At 45.2% G+C, this 18,642-nt stretch overlaps 1 protein-coding gene across 1 annotated transcript in view; it reads left to right on the plus strand.

Moving 5' to 3' along the window:
* The window catches only part of LOC140715867 (solute carrier family 15 member 1-like), a 57,358-nt gene that overhangs the window by 17,653 nt on the left and 21,063 nt on the right, over positions 1-18,642 (plus strand). Inside the window, exons 8-15 of the mRNA XM_073028351.1 lie at positions 1,106-1,186; positions 3,580-3,662; positions 11,212-11,298; positions 13,095-13,184; positions 14,085-14,129; positions 14,229-14,261; positions 14,358-14,446; positions 16,220-16,301. Of these exons, the coding sequence (XP_072884452.1) occupies positions 1,106-1,186; positions 3,580-3,662; positions 11,212-11,298; positions 13,095-13,184; positions 14,085-14,129; positions 14,229-14,261; positions 14,358-14,446; positions 16,220-16,301 (590 nt within the window). The remainder of the gene's footprint in view (positions 1-1,105; positions 1,187-3,579; positions 3,663-11,211; positions 11,299-13,094; positions 13,185-14,084; positions 14,130-14,228; positions 14,262-14,357; positions 14,447-16,219; positions 16,302-18,642) is intronic.

Here is an 18,642-nt window from a genome sequence, read left to right on the forward strand (position 1 = left end):
TCAATGGAGTTGATATTCACTCCATGCATTCTTTTCAAAAAAAAGGGGAAAAGGACAAAGAAAACGGCTATTCAGCTCCTTGAACCAATTCAGCCATCGCCAGTCTTTGGCTCAGCTCAACTTACTCACCCTGGTCCCCAAGCTTCAAAGTTCTTGCCTACAAGAACAAAAATCAATTAAAGGTGCAAAGATCTAGAAAATTACAACGTAGCAAGTTGTGTTTGCAATAGGTTAGGCTGCATCTTTGCCGAGAAAGAGTGCTGATGTTTCTGATCATTAGGCTTTCAAAACTCTACTTACCCCTTGAGCTGTTAAGGACAGCATTCCAGATTTCCCCAGCTTTTGAAAAAGTGCAGAGAGAACTCCCTTTGATTTTGTGGCCTTGTCCGTTTGCTATAGGCTCTCCCTGCTATCTATCCTCTGAAGACCTACAATCATCTTAAGCTCCCCAATTAGGTAATGTTCTGAACTCCAGGGTAGGCAAGTTTGGTCTGAGTGATATATTTCTTTCGACCCTAAGCTGTTGTCTCGTCAATCGCTTCTCCTCCGAACTTTTCCATCCCTACAACCCATGCAGATTGCCATTTCTGGGCCTCTAATCATCTTGATTACTCTGTGATTGGGTGGCCATGTATTCAGTGCTTCATCCCACAACTCCTGATTCCTCCTCCCTCGGTCCTCTAGGAAGTTCCTTAATACCGCTCTCTTCCACCAAGTGTTTTGCCAATTGGCCTGAGGTGATGCCCAATGGTAACACTTCAGTGAAAACCCATGCATGTTCTGCCATTGTTGAAGGCATAGCACATTTTGATCTTCACAGTTGTTGGTGAGTCTGATCGAGCTTTCCTCCGAGGGCAGTAGATCCAACCTTAAGTGCAGTGTTCCAAGCTATTCTCAGAGCTCCAGATGTGGTCCAATCAGAGTCCAGTACAGCTGGGTGGCCTCCAAACCCTGTCCTCCTGATCAATGCATTCCAGCCGTCCTCACAAGATACACCCAGGCAGATCGCTTGCGTTTTTGTTTACATTTTGTACCCGACCCTGAATAGTTCACAAAATGGTTTTGCCTTTTGGCCTTCTAACCTTGGAATGCTCTTCTGTTTTAGAACAAAAATGTGGCCATGTTCCCCAGGCATGTTATCCCCTGGCCTTTGGGGTCCCAGGCGCACTGATGGCAGTGGCTCTGCGTAAGTCTTGTTAATTCTTTCCTCCAAGAAATGTACTGTAACCGGTATCACTTTCCAATATCAGTCATCACTGCAGGGGAAGTGATGTTGGTGGTGAAGTAACCATATTGGGTCTTTTGGTTATAGATACAGCATCCAATAACTTACCTTACCTTCATGAGGGGGAATAACCATTGACTTTTGATTCATTAAGGGCTGTCAATGCTATAATGTGGTCCAGGGACCTCTGGGAACTTGGCTTCCTCAGGTGTACTCAGAATGACCATCTCCAGAAGGGGCTGAAGAATTATCTTTTATGTCTCATTTAGTTTGAAACATTATACGCTGTGGAAGGAGGCATTTCAGCCCGTTGTCCCTGTGCAAACTTTTTGAAAGTGCTCTGCGGTAAAACCCTCTCCTTGTAATTATTGAGGGCGGGGATAGGATGGAAGACTATTTTATTTGGCATTTTGGAGGACAAAGGACATTTGACAAAAGCTCAAAGAAATCCCTGAACCAGAGTTGTGGAACCCTTTAGTAAAAGATGTCTTTGCATCCCAGAAATGGGTAGGAAATCAAAACCATGGAAGTACTCAGTGAGCTGGATAGCATCAGTGGAGAAAGAAATTGGTTTCATGTGTCAGGTGGATGAAGATTAGAGGAAGTTATAAATGAAGTTTGATAAGTACTCACCTTCTAACTCCACCATCTAGAAGGTTCAGGCTAGGAGTGTCATCAAACACTTTCCAACTTCAGCAACTCTAGAAGCCACACACTGTCCAGGACACAGCAGCCCAGATGGTAAGCACCCAATTCATAATCATCTCACTGCACCACTGACACACAGTGGAAGCAGTTCATACCATCTTCAGGAGCAACAACTTGCCAAGACTGCTGGGACATCACCTTCCAAACACACCGCCTCTACCAGTCAAAAGGACAAGGGCAGCAAAAGCACACTCTCAGCTGGAAATATATCACCGTTCCTTCACCGTCACTGGGTCAAAATCCAGGAATCCCCTCCCTGATAGCACTCTGGGTGTACCCACACCTCAAGGAATACAGCGATTCAAGTGCAGTCTTCCCACCTTCTTCTTAGGGGCAGCAAGGGATGGGCAATTAAATGCTGGCTCAGCCCACACCCTTTCAATGAATAGATGGAGGGAAGGGGGTTGAGCAAAGACGAAAGGGAAGATGTGTGAAGATGGAAGGCAAGTGAGAATAATGGACAGGGGAGATGATGGTGAAATGTGAAAGTGATAGTAATCAGGCAGGGATGGATCAGAGAAGGTGAAAATGAGAGCTGGAGATTTACTGGGTTACTTTCATTGATTTTCCCAGATCTGACACTGTGGGCAAAGAGCATTATTTACTGCCCTTCCCTGATTCCCATGAAGATGCTCCCACAGCACTAGTGGGGAGGGTGCACCAGGACTCAGACCCAGTGACAACGGAGTTCCAGTGATGGGCTTTCAAAGTCAGGGTAGTGTGGGGATCTGAAGGTGGTGGTGTTCCCCCGTGCCTGCTGCCCTTGATGTTGGACCTCATGGGTATGGGAGGTGTCGGCGTAACCTGCTTGAGGAACCACAGTGCACTCTGTAGACGGTGTACATTGAACATAGGAGCAGGAGTAGGTCACCTGGCCAGTCAATCCTGCTCTGCTATTCAATAAGATCATGGCTGATCTGGCCATGGACTCATCTCCACCTACCTGCCTTTTCCCCATAACCTTTAATTCCCCTGCTAAGCAAAAATCTATCCAACCTTTTCTTAAATATATTTACTGAGGTAGACTCCACTGCTTCATTGGGCAGAGAATTCCAGATTCACCTCTCTCTGGGAAAAGCAGTTCCTCCTCATCTCCGTCCTGAATCTACTCCCCCGAATCTTGAGGCTATGTCCCCTAGTTCTAGTCTCACCTACCAGAAATAACTTTCTTGCCTCTATCTTAACTATCCCTTTCATAATTTTATATATTTCTATAAGATCTCCTCTCATTTTTCTGAATTCCAGCTAGTACAGTCCCAGGTGACTCAATCTCTCCTCATAGTCTAACCCCCTCATCTCTGGAATCAACTTGGTGAACCTCCTCTGCACTGCCTCCAAAGCCAGTATATCCTTCCTCAAGTAAGGAGACCATTTGCTTTCTTGATTGCCTGCTGCACCTGCACTACAGCCACTGTGGGTGGTCATGGTGGGAAGGAATGCCTAAGACGGTGAGTGAGATTTCAGTCAAGTGAACTGCTTTGTCCTGGATGGCTTTGATCTCCTTGGGTACTGTTGGACCCACTTGATGGGACATGTGGCAAGCATTTCAATACAATCCATGGGTTCTCATCTGTTCTCTAAGCTTGTGAGAAGCTTCATATTCAAATGATCATCGTCGATTAACCATTGCATTTTGTGTATTTCAGTTGTATTTATCGGAGGAAGTCCCTTGTACAAGAAGTCTTCTCCACAGGGAAATATCGTGCTTAAAGTTAGCAAGTGCATCACAGTAAGTAATAACTTGGGAACGGAATTCTTTAATGCAAAGCAGCAGAGCAGACATCACGAGAAGGGTATGAACATAAATATCGTGATTTCCTCTCAACAGCTGTTGGCTTGTATCACAAATTGCTAACTCTGTAGGCCGACTAACACTCCTGCAAACTAATGTCTGCACTCTTGAACAAGTGTAGCAGAAACTGGTTGCTCTAATTAGGGAAGTGTGTTTGCCCATTCTACATTCCCTGTTCCGAGGTTAATTTCCCTGGGTGTTGCTAGAACTAAACGCTGTGAGGGAATAAAGCATGGGTCCTATAATCTTGCCTCAAGGACTAATCTCCCCGTCAGAACCCCAGGATTGTCTTCCAGCTCAAATTCCCCTCAAAAGTGGCAGATGTGCAACACCTAATGGCTCTGTTCAAGGAGAGTGGATGAAGTTGGGGCAACTTGGCACATGGGTATAGTTTAGTGAAGGATGGTTTAAAATGTCAGCTTGGTGAGCTGGATTTGCAGGAAAAGGGGAAAAAGAATACGACATCCAAGACAGAAAGAAGAGTAGCTGTCAAAAAAGTCAAAGGAAAGAGACAAGACTTGCAATTGGTTTTATAACCATATAACCATATAACAATCACAGCACGGAAACAGGCCATTCCGGCCCTCCTAGTCCGTGCCGAACTCTTAATCTCACCTAGTCCCACCTACCCGCACTCAGCCCATAACCCTCCACTCCTTTCCTATCCATATACCTATCCAATTTTACCTTAAATGACACAACTGAACTGGCCTCTACTACTTCTACAGGAAGCTCATTCCACACAGCTATCACTCTCTGAGTAAAGAAATACCCCCTCGTGTTTCCCTTAAACTTTTGCCCCCTAACTCTCAAATCATGTCCTCTCGTTTGAATCTCCCCTACTCTCAATGGAAACAGCCTATTCACGTCAACTCTATCTATCCCTCTCAACATTTTAAATACCTCGATCAAATCTCCCCTCAACCTTCTACGCTCCAATGAATAGAGACCTAACTTGTTCAACCTTTCTCTGTAACTTAAGTGCTGAAACCCAGGTAACATCCTAGTAAATCGTCTCTGCACTCTCTCTAATTTATTGATATCTTTCCTATAATTCGGTGACCAGAACTGTACACAATATTCCAAATTTGGCCTTACCAATGCCTTGTACAATTTTAACATTACATCCCAACTTCTGTACTCAATGCTCTGATTTATAAAGGCCAGCGTTCCAAAAGCCTTCTTCACCACCCTATCTACATGAGACTCCACCTTCAGGGAACTATGCACTGTTATTCCTAGATCTCTCTGTTCCACTGCATTCCTCAATGCCCTACCATTTACCCTGTATGTTCTATTTGGATTATTCCTGCCAAAATGTAGAACCTCACACTTCTCAGCATTAAACTCCATCTGCCAACGTTCAGCCCATTCTTCTAACCGGCATAAATCTCCCTGCAAGCTTTGAAAACCCACCTCATTATCCACAACACCTCCTACCTTAGTATCATCAGCATACTTACTAATCCAATTTACCACCCCATCATCCAGATCATTTATGTATATTACAAACAACATTGGGCCCAAAACAGATCCCTGAGGCACCCCGCTAGTCACCGGCCTCCATCCCGATAAACAATTATCCACCACTACTCTCTGGCATCTCCCATCTAGCCACTGTTGAATCCATTTTATTACTCCAGCATTAATACCTAACGACTGAACCTTCTTAACTAACCTTCCATGTGGAACTTTGTCAAAGGCCTTGCTGAAGTCCATATAGACTACATCCACTGCCTTACCCTCGTCAACATTCCTCGTAACTACTTCAAAAAATTCAATAAGGTTTGTCAAACATGACCTTCCACGCACAAATCCATGCTGGCTACTCCTAATCAGATCCTGTCTATCCAGATAATTATAAATACTATCTCTAAGAATACTTTCCATTAATTTACCCACCACTGATGTCAAACTGACAGGTCTATAATTGCCAGGCTTACTTCTAGAACCCTTTTTAAACAATGGAACCACATGAGCAATACGCCAATCCTCCGGCACAATCCCTGTTTCTAATGACATCTGAAAGATCTCCGTCAGAGCTCCTGCTATCTCTACACAAACTTCCCTCAAGGTCCTGGGGAATATCCGGTCAGGACCTGGAGATTTATCCACTTTTAAATTTCTTAAAAGCGCCAGTACTTCCACCTCTTTAATTGTCATAGGTTCCATAACTTCCTTACTTGTTTCCCACACCTTACACCATTCAATATCCTTCTCCTTAGTGAATACCGAAGAGAAGAAATCGTTCAAAATCTCTCCCATCTCCCTCGGCTCCACACATAGCTGACCACCCTGATTCTCTAAGGGACCAATTTTATCCCTCACTATCCTCTTGCTTTTAATATAACTGTAGAAGCCTTTCGGATTTACTTCCACCTTATTTGCCAAACCAAACTCGTAACTTCTTTTAGCTTTTCTAATCTCTTTCTTAAGTTTCCTTTTACATTCTTTATATTCCTCGAGCAATTCCTTTACTCCATGCTGCCTATATCTATTGTAGACATCCCTCTTTTTTCGAACCAAGTTTCTAATATCCCTTGAAAACCATGGCGCTTTCAAACCTTTAACCTTTCCTTTCAACCGAACAGGAACATAAAGATTCTGTACCCTCATAATTTCACCCTTAAATGACCTCCATTTCTCTATTACATCCTTCCCATAAAACAACTTGACCCATTCCACTCTCTCTAAATCCCTGCGCATCTCCTCAAAGTTAGCCTTTCTCCAATCAAAAATCTCAACTCTAGGTCCAGTCCTGTCCTTCTCCATAATTATATTGAAGCTAATGCTATTGTGATCACTGGACCCGAAGTGCTCCCCAACACATACATCTGTCAGCTGACCTATCGCATTCCCTAACAGGAGATCCAACACTGCCCCATCTCTAGTCGGTACTTCTATGTATTGTTGCAAAAAGCTATCCTGCACACATTTCACAAACTCTAAACCATCCAGCCCTTTTACAGAATGAGCTTCCCAATCTATGTGTGGAAAATTAAAATCTCCCACAATCACCACCTTGTGTTTACTACAAATATCTGCTATCTCCTTACACATTTGCTCTTCCAACTCACGCTCCCCATTAGGTGGCCTATAATACACTCCTATCAGTGTTACTACACCTTTCCCATTCCTCAATTCCACCCAAATAGCCTCCCTAGAGGAGCTCTGTAATCTATCCTTCCAAAGCACCGCCATAAGATTTTCTCGGACAAGCAATGCAACACCTCCTCCTCTGGCCCCTCCTACTCTATCACACCTGAAGCAACTAAATCCAGGAATATTTAGTTGCCAATCACACCCTTCCTGCAACCATGTTTCACTAATAGCTACAACATCATAATTCCAGGTATCAATCCACACTTTAAGCTCATCCACCTTTCTTACAATGCTCCTAGCATTAAAATAGATACTTTTAAGATACTCTCCACCTCCTCCTCTCTTTTCATCCCTAGCAATGCATTGGGTTGGGGATTTTGAGTTGGGGATTTATGCTGTAGGGACACACTGTGACTTTCCAGGCACTTGTTCTGAACAAAGAGTTGAGTAGAGGACACAGCACATGGACAGACCACTTCGGCCAGCCTCTCGCAAGCCTCCTCCCACCCCAGCATTTCAGCCCGTCGACACACCTTGGACAAGCAAATCTGCACGGCAGCTAAAGAGAGATTATGGATACACCAACCCTGACCAGTGCCAATTTTGATCTTTACCATTACAACTCAGTGTACAGTCATCAATGTAACTAGTAAAAAGTGCAAAGTTATTGGCTCCTCCCAAGCACATGGAAACACTGGGGCTGGAAATAATCAAGCAGGAATCATATGAACATCAGATCTCAGTTACTAACACACAATCATCAGCACCTACAATTCCCTCCCATTAATATATTTCCATCGTATTTTTTGAATGGTGAGAGATTGAACTGTATTGCTGTCCAAGGGACTTGGGTTTCTATGTAAATGAATCAGTAAAAATTAATGGTCAGGTTGAGCAAGTAATTAAGAAAACAAATGGTATGTTGGCCTTCAATAAAGAAGGCTTTGAGTACAGGCGTCAAGATGTATAACTGCAGTTAAACAGGCTCCTAATGAGACAGCACTTGGAATATTGTGTAAAGGTCTGACCTCTCTAACTCAGGATACATTTGAAATAGAGCAATGCAACAGCAATTTATCAGATTCACGGGTTGGGGAGTTACTCAGTCAGTAGAGGTTAAGCACACACTGGCCTTATGCCCTTGAGTTTCGAAGATTGGGGTCTCTAATTGGAATTGGTTTACTATTGTCCCATGAACCAAGATATGGTGAAAAGCTTGTCTTGCATACTGTTCATACAGTGCAGTAAGGTAGTTATAAGCCAAAACTATAACAGAATGCAGAATTATAAACTCAAGAGACTCTGCAGATGCTAAATCCAGAGCAACACACAAATTGCTGGAGGAACTTAGCAAGTCTTTGATTATATCAGATGGGTCTATTGAGGAATATAGGGTAGCAAGAAAGGAGCTTAAGAAGGGGCTGAGAAGAGCAAGAAGGGGGCATGAGAAGGCCTTGGTGAGTAGGGTAAAGGAAAACCCCAAGGCATTCTTCAATTATGTGAAGAACAAAAGGATGACAGGAGTGAAGGTAGGATCGATTAGAGATAAAGGTGGGAAGATGTGCCTGGAGGCGGTGGAAGTGAGCGAGGTCCTCAATGAATACTTCTCTTTGATATTCACCACTGAGAGGGAACTTGATGATGGTGAGGACAATATGAGTGAGGTTGATGTTCTGGAGCATGTTAATATTAAGGGAGAGGAGGTGTTAAAATACATTAGGACGGATAAGTCCCCGGGGCCTGACGGAATATTCCCCAGGCTGCTCCACGAGGCAAGGGAAGGGACTGCTGAACCTCTGGCTAGGATCTTTATGTCCTCATTGTCCACGGGAATGGTACCGGAGGATTGGAGGGAGGCGAATGTTGTCCCCTTCTTCAAAAAAGATAGTAGGGATAGTCCAGGTAATTATAGACCAGTGAGCCTTACGTCTCTGGTGGGTAAGCTGTTGGAAAAGATTCTTAGAGATAGGATCTATGGGCATTTAGAGAATCATGGTCTGATCAGGGACAGTCAGCATGGCTTTGTGAAGGGCAGATCAAGGCTGATAGAGTTCTTTGAGGAGGTGACCAGGCATATAGATGAGGGTAGTGCAGTGAATGTGATCTACATGGATTTTAGTAAGGCATTTGACAAGGTTCCACATGGTAGGCTTATTCAGAAAGTCAGAAGGCATGGGATCCAGGGAAGTTTGGCCAGGTGGATTCAGAATTGGCTTGCCTGCAGAAGGCAGAGGGTCGTGGTGGAGGGAGTACATTCAGATTGGAGGGTTGTGACTAGTGGTGTCCCACAAGGATCTGTTCTGGGACCTCTACTTTTTGTGATTTTTATTAACGACTTGGATGTGGGGGTAGAAGGGTGGGTTGGCAAGTTTGCAGACGACACAAAGGTTGGTGGTGTTGTAGATAGTGTAGAGGATTGTCGAAGATTGCAGAGAGACATTGATAGGATGCAGAAGTGGGCTGAGAAGTGGCGGATGGAGTTCAACCCGGAGAAGTGTGAGGTGGTGCAGTTTGGAAGGACAAACTCCAAGGCAGAGTACAAAGTAAACTGCAGGATACTTGGTAGTGTGGAGGAGCAGAGGGATCTGGGGGTACATGTGCACAGATCCCTGAAAGTTGCCTCACAGGTAGATAGGGTAGTTAAGAAAGCTTATGGGGTGTTAGCTTTCATAAGTCGAGGGATAGAGTTTAAGAGTCGCGATGTAATGATGCAGCTGTATAAAACTCTAGTTAGGCCACACTTAGAGTACTGTGTCCAGTTCTGGTCGCCTCACTATAGGAAGGATGTGGAAGCATTGGAAAGGGTACAGAGGAAATTTACCAGGATGCTGCCTGGTTTAGAGAGTATGGATTATGATCAGAGATTAAGGGAGCTAGGGCTTTACTCTTTGGAGAGAAGGAGGATGAGAGGAGACATGATAGAGGTGTACAAGATATTAAGAGGAATAGACAGAGTGGACAGCCAGTGCCTCTTTCCCAGGGCACCACTGCTCAGTACAAGAGGACATGGCTTTAAGGTAAGGGGTGGAAAGTTCAAGGGGGATATTAGAAGAAGGTTTTTCACTCAGAGAGTGGTTGGTGCGTGGAATGCTCTGCCTGAGTCAGTGGTGGAGGCAGATACCCTAGTGAAGTTTAAGAGACTACTAGACAGGTATATGGAGGAATTTAAGGTGGGGGGTTATATGGGAGGCAGGGTTTAAAGGTTGGCACAACATTGTGGGCCGAAGGGCCTGTAATGTGCTGTACTATTCTATGTTCTATGTTATGTTATATTGGCCACTCTACCGAGGCAGTGAGACATGTAGACAGTCCGTCAAAGAGAGGTTGGTTTCGATGATGTGCTGAGCCATTCCATGACTCCCTGCAGTTTTTTGCGGTCAAGGGCAGAGTAGTTGCCCCTCCAAACCATGATGCATCTTCTTGAAGCATCAAAAATTCTTAATGGGCTTGACAGAATAGATAGGGATATGACCTTACCCTGAGTGAAGTGTCTAGTGCTTGGGACCACAGTGTCAGAGAGATGGACGGCCATTCAGGACTGAGTTGACAAGAAATTCATTCACACGGAGGGTAGAGAATTTGAAAGATTCTCTACCCAAGAGAGCTGTGTGGGTTTGATCATTGGGAATATTCAAGACACAGATTGAAGGTTTCTGGGATATTAAGGAAATTTATGAATATGAGGATAGTGTAGAAAATGGAAGTGGGACACAAGATCTGGGATGTTTTCATTGAATGGGGGAGCTGTTGCAAGGTTCTATCCAATGAGTTATTGTATGATTAAATACATGGCCGACATATTTATAGGGGGAGTGGATAGGGATGTGGAGATGATATAAAATGGGACTCATGCAGGTTTGGTGTAAGTCACTAACCTCCCAGATTCGGAAAGGCCTGGATAGAGTGGACATGGAGAGAATGTTTCCATTAGAAGAAGGGTGTAAGATCTGAGGGTACAGCCTCAGAATAAAGAGATGTCCCTTTCAAAACAGAAATGAGGAGGAATTTCTTCAGGCAGAGTGTGGTGAATTTGTGGAATCTGTTGTGATGGAGTGCTGTTAAGTTGCTGGGTGAGTTTAAGGGAGAGGTTGATAGGTTCTTTATTGGTAAGAGGGTTAAGGGTTACGGAGAGAAGGTAGGAAAATCAGCCATGTTTGATTGGCAAAGCAGACTCAATGGACCGAAGGGCTTAATTCGGCTCCTCTATCAATGGTCTAAATGGGTGGTCAGCATGGACTCAATGGGCCAAAAGGCCTGTTTTCACGCTGTTTAGCTTGGTAACTCCATAAGTTTCTGAGGATTCCCCTGATGTTTTACTTTTCTAAAACTTTTATTAACTTTCATTAATGATGTGTCAAAATGAATGTGTTTTCTCCCCCAACAGTTTGCAATTAAAAACAGATTCAAACACCGAAGTAATCAGTACCCCAAACGAGAGCACTTTATGGATTGGGCTTCTGACAAATATGATGTAAGTCTCTGGAAAGAACTTTATTTCCATACTAGTTTCTAATCATAAAATCACAAGTCCCAACTGTTCAGCTTTGCTTCCATATCCAGGGAAATGCTTATTCCCAATGTATTTGCAACCTGTCTCCAGGATACTGCCCCTTTACATACAAAAGAGTTCCTGTAATATTATTAAATTCAAAAGTTTGACTTGTGTTCATTTCTATGTGTAGTAGAATTAGTTTCCTTTCCCTCCCCTCCCCCTCCCTCTCCTCCTCCCCCTCTCCCCTCCCTTTCCTCTTCCCCTCTCCTCCTCACTCTCCTTTTCCCCCTCTCCAACTCCCTCTCCTCCTCCCCTCCTTCTCCTCCTCCCCTCCTTCTCCTCCTCCCCGCTCCTCTCCCTCTCCTTCTCCCCCTTCTTCTCCCCTCCCCTCCCTCTTCCCCTCCCTCCCTCTCCCCCTCCCTCTCCCTCCTCTCCAACTCCCTCCTCCCCCTCTCCTCCTCTCCCCCTCCTCCTCCTTCTCCTTCTCTTTCAGTAACTGTTCTTTCTTATCAATCTTACACCCCTTTCATCATTTTCATTACAATACTATGGAGGGATGGTTACCATATCAAGTGATTTTTGTGCATTTTCCAACTTGCTGACAAAAGCAACTCTTAGACATCTGTAAAAACAGAATCTGTAGGTTATCCAGGAATAGCCTGTATGCAACTCCGTTTTTAACGTCTCCTTGTACACTCTTTTGAGCAATGTGTTTGAGATCAGAATGGGTAACAATAATGTTTTGAAGCAATATCTCTGTGAATCCTTGGCCAGTGATTTGAAAGCCATGCCTGCTGCCACTCATCCCTCTGCCAATTTGTCCTTTCCATCTTAAACATGCAATGAAGACCCTCACTTAGACCGAACAACAGGCAAGTTGCTGGAGGAACAGCAGCGTCTGTGGAGGGAGATGGATAGTTGATACTTCAGGCTAAGACCTTGCATCTGACTGATGAAACGTTTCTATCCAAAGCTCCGACTGACCATTCCCTCACTAGACTGACATGGCTCTTTTATTTAGACATACAGCGTGGAATAGGCCCTTTCAGCCCAGCAATCCGCCTATTTAACACTAGCCTAATCACAGGGCAATTAACAAAGACCAATTAACTTACTAACCGGTATGTCTTTGGAATGTGGGTAAAAACTACAAAAAATGACAATGTTTAACTGTATGGCTGAAGTCGACTAATCTTTGTTCACCCAAGGGAGGGTGGGATATGGTGGGTGAGAGTACAAGTGGACGACGGTGGGGCGCAGCTCGTCAACCCTGACCTCTGGTGCCATCTGTGTGGAGTTTGCACCTTCTCCCTGTGATTGCGTGTGTTTCCCCAGGGGTGTCCTGGTTTGCTCCTATATCATGCAGGCTGAAGGGTAAGTTGCCCCCTGAGCATAGAATCTGGGCAGAACAGATGGGAATGTGGGGAGAATAAAATGGGATTTTAGAAATTGTTGACCTGCCCTCAGTGGGCCAAAGAGCCTCCTTCCTCGCTGAGGTTTTCCTCAGCTCTGAGGCAGCCGTCGTGCTGGGAAAGTCCCGAGGGATGGATGGCGCCATCCCAGTTGTACGTTGCTTTCAGCGAAGAGCGGGGGTGTGCCAGGTGGACTCGCTTGGACTGGCCTTGCTCTATGTCAGGGGGCAGAAGCTGGTGTTGGCGTCAGCACTGAATTCGTCCAGTCAGAGACGATTTGCGTTACATTTCAGAAAGACGGAACAAGCAGAGAAAACGACTCACCTCCTTCTTGTTATCTCTTCTCTTTATCAACTGGTTTAGGAGCATTTGATTGCTCAGATCAAGATGGTGCTGAAAGTTCTGTTCCTGTATATCCCTCTTCCGATGTTCTGGGCGTTGTTTGACCAGCAGGTAAGGCATTCGTATATCAGTAAACATGAATAAAAGGGATTGAGGTACAAATTGGCTATTCGGCCCTGGTGTCAACTACACCACTATAGTGACTTGATAGAGGCGTGCAAGATTATAATGGGTGTAGATAGAGTGGACAGCCAGTACATTTTCCCCAGGCTGCCAGTGCTCAATACCAGAGGACCGTGTCTAAGGTGAGTGGAGGGGAGTTGAGAGGAGCAGTCTGAGGATCGATATACAAAGAGTAGTAGGTGCATGGAATGCACTGCCTGGGGCCGTGGTGGAGGCTGATACAATAGGGACATTCAAAGGACTGGATGTAAAAATACTGGAAGGTTGTGGTTGTGTAGGGGTTAGATTGATTGTGGAGTAGATTTATATCGGTTGGCACAATATCATGGACTGATGGGTCTGCGCTTTGCTGTACTGTTCTATGTTCTATGACTATTGGTCTAAATATGATCGTGGCTGATCTTTTATCTCAGCGGCACATCCCTATATAAATCCCATCACCCTGATTCCCTGAATATCTAAAGGTCTGTTGATCTGTGCCTTGAAAATATGCAGACTAAACCTCCGCGGTCCTCTTGAGGCGGAGAGTCCCGAGATTTACAGCCCCTTTTCGTTTCAGTCCTCACCTCTTCCCCCAGCTTGCAGGGACCCATCCCTGCTCTCGGAGCAGAGAACATCGTACAGTACTGCTCAGGGTCAGGCTCTTGCACCCTCCGTACCTCCCTCCGTCCCCTGCATCTTAGCCACTCCCTGTGAGAGGGAGATCCACTTGCTCTCCCCTTTCTGGGAAAGGAGGGTTCCCCCCCCCACCCCCGAATCCCTGACTGGCTATTTTATTCACGTTTTAAATATTTATAATTTCTCAGGATTCCTTACTTGATTCTACAGGGTTCAAGATGGACTTTGCAAGCTGTTACAATGAATGGAAATTTCGTAAGAACATCAATGAACAATTTCACTATATTTTACAAAATTGGATGCCTTTTTATCAGCCATGCCGATGGTCACTAACAAACGTCTTTTTATCTTTAGGGAGGGATTGATATCCAGCCTGATCAGATGCAGGTAAGCATGCTTCACTTGTCCAGGCGCACTCTGTGTTCATCAGTTGATCCCCTTTGACAAAGAATCTGATCGATTTTTAATGTGCTTTCTACCCAGACAGTCAACCCCGTTCTGATTCTGATTTTGGTTCCATTTGTTGATACAGTCGTCTACCCCCTGATTGCTAAGTGCAAACTAAACTTTACGTAAGTATGACAAATCTGCCTGGTTTAGATGATGATACTGAGGTTACTAGTGCATATTTCAACAAGGTGTTGGGCACGGGATTGAATTGAAGTCAAAAAGTCAAAGTTGAGTTTATTGATATCTGCACACTAATGAAACCTTACTTTCAGCAGCACCACAGGCACGTAGCATCAGGTAAGCACGAGTCATATGAAGACCATGAATTAAGCATAAATTAGACATTTTTTACAAGAAAGAACACAATCTGGGGGGGAGTCGATTTTAGTGCAAAGTGATCAAAGTGATCAGAAAATTGGTAAACTGCAGAGAATAGGGTTATGCTGGTTGGTTCAAGAACTGAATGGTTGAAAGGATGTAGCTGTTCTTGAACCTGGTCGTCAGGATGCTGAATAATCAATATAAAGTGTGATTCCTCTGTGGAACATCTCCATTTACTCTGCACGGTAATCGTAAGCTCCATCGCATGGCTCCATCTTCCTTCTTGATAGGTCACAGCCTTCAGCATTCACACTAAATTCCATTGTTGCTGCTAATCAGCTACTGTAGTCTTTCAACCTCCCAGTTCCAGCCATCACAGGCTTTCAGCTTTCCTGTGGCGTTTCTGGACAAACATTCTCTAATTTCATCTAATAATTATTTTCCAGTATAAGAAATATGGAGGGTCATGGACCATGTTGGAGGGAAAAATTATATTGATCTTTCATTTTAGTTAGATTTAAAACAAAGTTTGATAGGTTCTGGATTATTAACGTTGTCAAAGGCTACAAGGAGAAGGCAGGAGGATTGGGTTGTAAAGGAAAATAAATCTGCCAGAATCAAATGGTGGGGCAGATGTGATGGGCCAAATGGCCTCACTCTGCTCCGATGTCTTATGGTTTTGTGGTCACTGTGAAGAAGATGGCGCCAGCGAATAACACACCCGAAGGCGACATCTTTAAGATGGTTTACAATCTACTCCTTCCACTTTATAAAATTTCAAATATAGTTTTGCTACTGTTGGAGCCTGTTATCTACACTCTGGCAGTGTGTTTTCGGGCCAATCGAGCCATCTGGTGCTTTGCTACCTCCGAGAGTGCACCACAGGGCTGCAGGCCGAGCTTGTGGCAAGCAGGCCAGGAGGCTTGGAGACAGGGAGTAGGCCCATGGTCGACTCCATCTCTCAATCATCTTGCCGACTGAAGCGGCGAGGAAAATTGAAATCTTCGGGGTGGGTGCAGAGGACGAGCCAGTGTTCAGGGCCGTCTACCAGCCTCTCACTTGCTGCTGCCGGAGGAGGGTATCTACGTAGGACAGTCTCTCTCTCTCTTTCTCTCTCTCTCTCTCTCTCCTTCTCCCTTGCGTTCAAATGATCTCCCTCTCACCTTCAGCGCTGTTGGAAAATGGTGCCAGGGTAAGGTTTAATCGAAGCGGGTTGTGGATTGTGGACTGAGGCACATTATGATGTGTCTGTAGGCTGTCCTGGTCACTCCTTATTTTTTGTTGCTAGTTTGGACAATTTGAATCGGGGCAAAGGAATACTGAACTGAAATGAAATACGCCTTTTGATTTTGTGTTTTACATTCTGTGCTTTTCGCTCATTTTTTTCGTTGCTGTTTGTGCGATTTGTTTTGTTTTTGCACATGGGAGTGGGTTTGTTGCTTTTTATTCTGTGAGAGGGTCCCATGGTTCTTCCTGTTCCGTGGCTGTCTGTGGGGAAGACACACCTCAGGGTTGTATACTGCATACAAGCTTTGATAATAAATGTACTTTGAATGCTTTGAATTTGCATGCAGGCCCCTGAGGAGGATGACGGTCGGGATGTTCCTAGCGGCCATGGCCTTTATAGCGGCTGCTCTGGTGCAAGTTGAAATCGATGTGAGTAAGGAAAGTCCGGAATTCAGAACATGAACCGCTGAAGTACTGGTTCTTCCAGTGAAACGGTTCTTGGCAGGGCACAGTCTCTAAGAAGTTTCTATGTCCTCCTTGTGACGGTGTGGATTTCCTCCAGGTGCCCTCCCACAGTCCAAAGAGGTACAGCTTAGGGTTAGTGAGCTGGGGCCACGCTATGTTGGCACCCGAACCGTGGTGAAACGTGCGAGGAGCCCCAGCACAGGCTGGTACTTGGGTGCTCGCAGACTCCAGCGACGCGTTTCACCGTATGCTTTGATATACGAGCGACAAATTGAGCCAAACTTAATCTTGCAGTGTTGCATTAAACTACTTTGGATAATTGGCTGCTCCAGCTTTCATCATGGAGTCACAGGGGGACACAGTGCGGGAAGACGGTGACACAAAAGACGAAAATGCTGCACTCTTAGCATGAATATAAGCCACTGGAGGAACTTTAGTGAGTCAGGCGATATCAGATGCTGCCTGATAACTGAGTACCTCCATCAGCTCGCTTACAGCATGGAGACACTCCCACCCAGTCCGCACTGGGCAGCGGTGACCCATTTCTATCAGTCGCCCGTTACCCCTCCCTATGTTCCCATCAAAATCCCCCAGATTCCACCACCCACCTACGCACTAGGGGCAATTTACAGCGGCCAGAGAGCCACCACCCTGCACGTCTTTGGGATGTGGGAGGAAATCCGAGCACCCGAGCGGTCACAGGGACGACATGCAGACGGAGAGCACTGGAGGTCAAGGTTGATGCCTGGTTTATGCCTCTGTGCTGCACTTGTATTGAGATTCTCTCACACTTACAACCTTCCTTCTTCTCTTCTCTGCTAGAAATTTCAAACTTGCCCCCTTTGACCCTCACCAATTTTTATCGAAGCGCCATAGAAAGCATCCTGTCTGGATGCATCACGGGTTGGGATGCCAACTGCTCTGCCTGAGACGGGAAGAAGCCACAGAGAGCTGTGGACACAGATCAGTATCCCACGGAATCCAGACTCCCTTCCATGAACATCCCACTGCCTCAGTATGGAAGGGTCTTTATGTTGGCCAAGACTCTACCCACCCAGGACATTCTCTCTTCTCTCGCTTCCCATCGGGCAGAAGACCACCAGGCTAAAGGACAGCTTCTATCCTGCTGTTTGATTCTATTGTTTGAAAAGATGGACTCTTGACCTCACAATTTATCTCATTATAACTGCACACCTTATTGTCTACCTGCACTGTACTTTTTCTGTAACTGTTGCACTTTATTCTGTTACTGTTTTCCCACTATTGTAATGAAGTGATCTGTGGGAATGGTATACAAGTTTTTCACAGCAGCTCAGTACAGGTGTCAATAATAAACCAATTTACCTGTTTACTCCTCCCTCAGATCTACCTTGTGTTAGTCCCCAGTTCTCACCTCCCTTTCTCAGCCAGAACCAGCTCTTCATGTATCATTCTGCCTCTCCTGCCCTTCGCTCTTTCCCCTCTTAAAGCTGACTCTTCTTCCCGCAACAACAATCCACCTGCTGCAGGATTTCAGAGGGCTGAGCAGTATCTGTGGGAGGGAAAGAAGAGATTACCTCTCAGGGCAAAGCTGCAATGATAGGCACGTGATGAAAGAAGAACGGAGGACTATATAGGAGGGAAGTGTTTGATTGATCCTAGAGGAGGTAAAAAAGGTCAGTACAACATTATGGGCCAAAGGGCCCGTTCTATGTTCCATGTTCTAGCACCCTGCTGTAAGTTGCTGCTCAACCCACTGACTTGCTGCAGCAGATTGTTTGTTGCTCGAGGTTTCAGCAACTGCAGTCTCTTGTGTCTCCTTCCAGCTTCTGCCTGTTCAGATGAAAGGCCATTGCCCTGAGAATTGTCTGATCAGTCCCTTGCAAAGCTGCTCAGACAAGACTCCCGTCAAACTGGACTTCCATGAACAACTAACACTGTTTGCTAAGTATGTTCAGAAAACCTAATGCTTAACAGCAGGGATTACTGCCGGCATTGCTATTTCACATTTGACTCCGTGCTTCTCCCACTACTCACGCTGACTGTTTTCAGCATTTGCTGCTTTTATAGAAGGTTGCGAACATGTTTGTAATTTCCTCTGTTCTACTGCGCGAGATTGACGTTCGTCTCCCAGCAATGTCCAGGAGCATTTCAGAGGCGCAGTGACATAATGGGTACATGTGGGGTTTGCGTCCTTGCCCTACGGCTGCGTGGGGTTTCCCATGGGTACTCCTGCTTCCTCCCTTATCCCAAAGACGCACGGGTTGGTTTGTGTGTTTAGCCAAATGGTAGAATCCAGGGATAGTTGTCTGGAATGTTTAGGAAA

The sequence above is a fragment of the Hemitrygon akajei genome, chromosome 2, assembly GCF_048418815.1.
Source record: "Hemitrygon akajei chromosome 2, sHemAka1.3, whole genome shotgun sequence".
NCBI classification, from domain to species: domain Eukaryota; kingdom Metazoa; phylum Chordata; class Chondrichthyes; order Myliobatiformes; family Dasyatidae; genus Hemitrygon; species Hemitrygon akajei.